General features: G+C 37.6%; 1 protein-coding gene across 1 annotated transcript in view; it reads left to right on the top strand.

The window, feature by feature from the left end:
* The window catches only part of CNOT10 (CCR4-NOT transcription complex subunit 10), a 99,723-nt gene that overhangs the window by 37,982 nt on the left and 60,579 nt on the right, over positions 1–1,162 (top strand). The window contains exon 6 of the mRNA XM_003781773.3: positions 938–1,024. Within this exon, the coding sequence (XP_003781821.1) occupies positions 938–1,024 (87 nt within the window). The remainder of the gene's footprint in view (positions 1–937; positions 1,025–1,162) is intronic.

Consider the following 1,162-nt stretch of genomic DNA (forward strand, 5'->3'; position numbering starts at 1 on the left):
GGCAGGTTCAAACCTGGCCCCAGCCAAAAAAAAAAAAAACTGCAAAAAATAAAATACACATCTAGCACTACTTTTTTCAACTTAAGTATCTACATATAAAGGATTTCCGTTGAATAGCGTTACCATTCATTGTTTTTGTATGTTATGTAGTAATGCATTTCTTTTGTATTCAGTACTTGTAATAGTTGATGAAATGTGATTTAGTTCAGCAGATGCTTATGTGCTTTGCCAGGTTCTAAAGTAGTCTGCTAGCTCCTAATGTGACAAAAATGAAACTGTTGGAAGTTCTTGCTTTCAAAGATCTCAGCTCTGGGAATAGGTAGACTGAGAAACATCTGTTCATGGATAGGGTTAGGGAATGTTTCAGAGGAATTTGGAAGTTTGATTTGGGCCTTGAAAGATGCCAAATTACTAGTTAGATAAAGAGCTTAACAAGCCCATTGTTGGCTTGATGCCCATAGCACAGTGGTTATAGCACCAGTCACATGTACTGAGGCTAGCGGGTTCAAGCCCAGCTGAGGCCAGCTAAACAACAATGACAACTGCAACAACAACAAAAAAATAGCCGGCCGTTGTGGTGGACGCCTGTAGTCCCGGCTACTTGGAAGGCTGAGGCAAGAGAATCACTTAAGCCCAAGAGTTGGAGGTTACTGTGAGCTGTGATGTCACAGCACTCTACCCAGTGTGACAGCTTGAGACTCTGTCTCAAAAAAAAGAAAACAAGCCCATTGTTATGCTTAGCTGTGAGCTTCTCGTAAGTAAGAGTTTCCTATCACCCATTTAGACTACTAAACCTTAATTTCTGGTAGTAGGACCTGGGATTCTTCTTTTTGAAAATGTTCCCTGGGTGATTTAGATTAGCTCAATTGGAAATCTCTGATTTAAATTCTGGTAAAAAATATTTAATTTTTGTAAACTTTGTTTTATCACCCTACAGACTGGTAATAACTCCAACAAAGATGGATCTAATCATAAAGCTGAAAGTGGAGTTTTAATAGAAGCTGCAAAATCAAAGATACATCAGGTAGTGTAAATTTTGAAGGAAGATGATATACCATATTTATTTACTTTGGGTTATGAATAATGAAGCAGTGTCTTTGAAAGCAATAAATAATTCAAGATACTTCCAAGTATTATCGTTTAGAAGTACATTTATCGGCTC

This window comes from Otolemur garnettii, unplaced genomic scaffold, assembly GCF_000181295.1.
Source record: "Otolemur garnettii isolate 467f Iridium unplaced genomic scaffold, OtoGar3 scaffold00002, whole genome shotgun sequence".
NCBI lineage: Eukaryota > Metazoa > Chordata > Mammalia > Primates > Galagidae > Otolemur > Otolemur garnettii.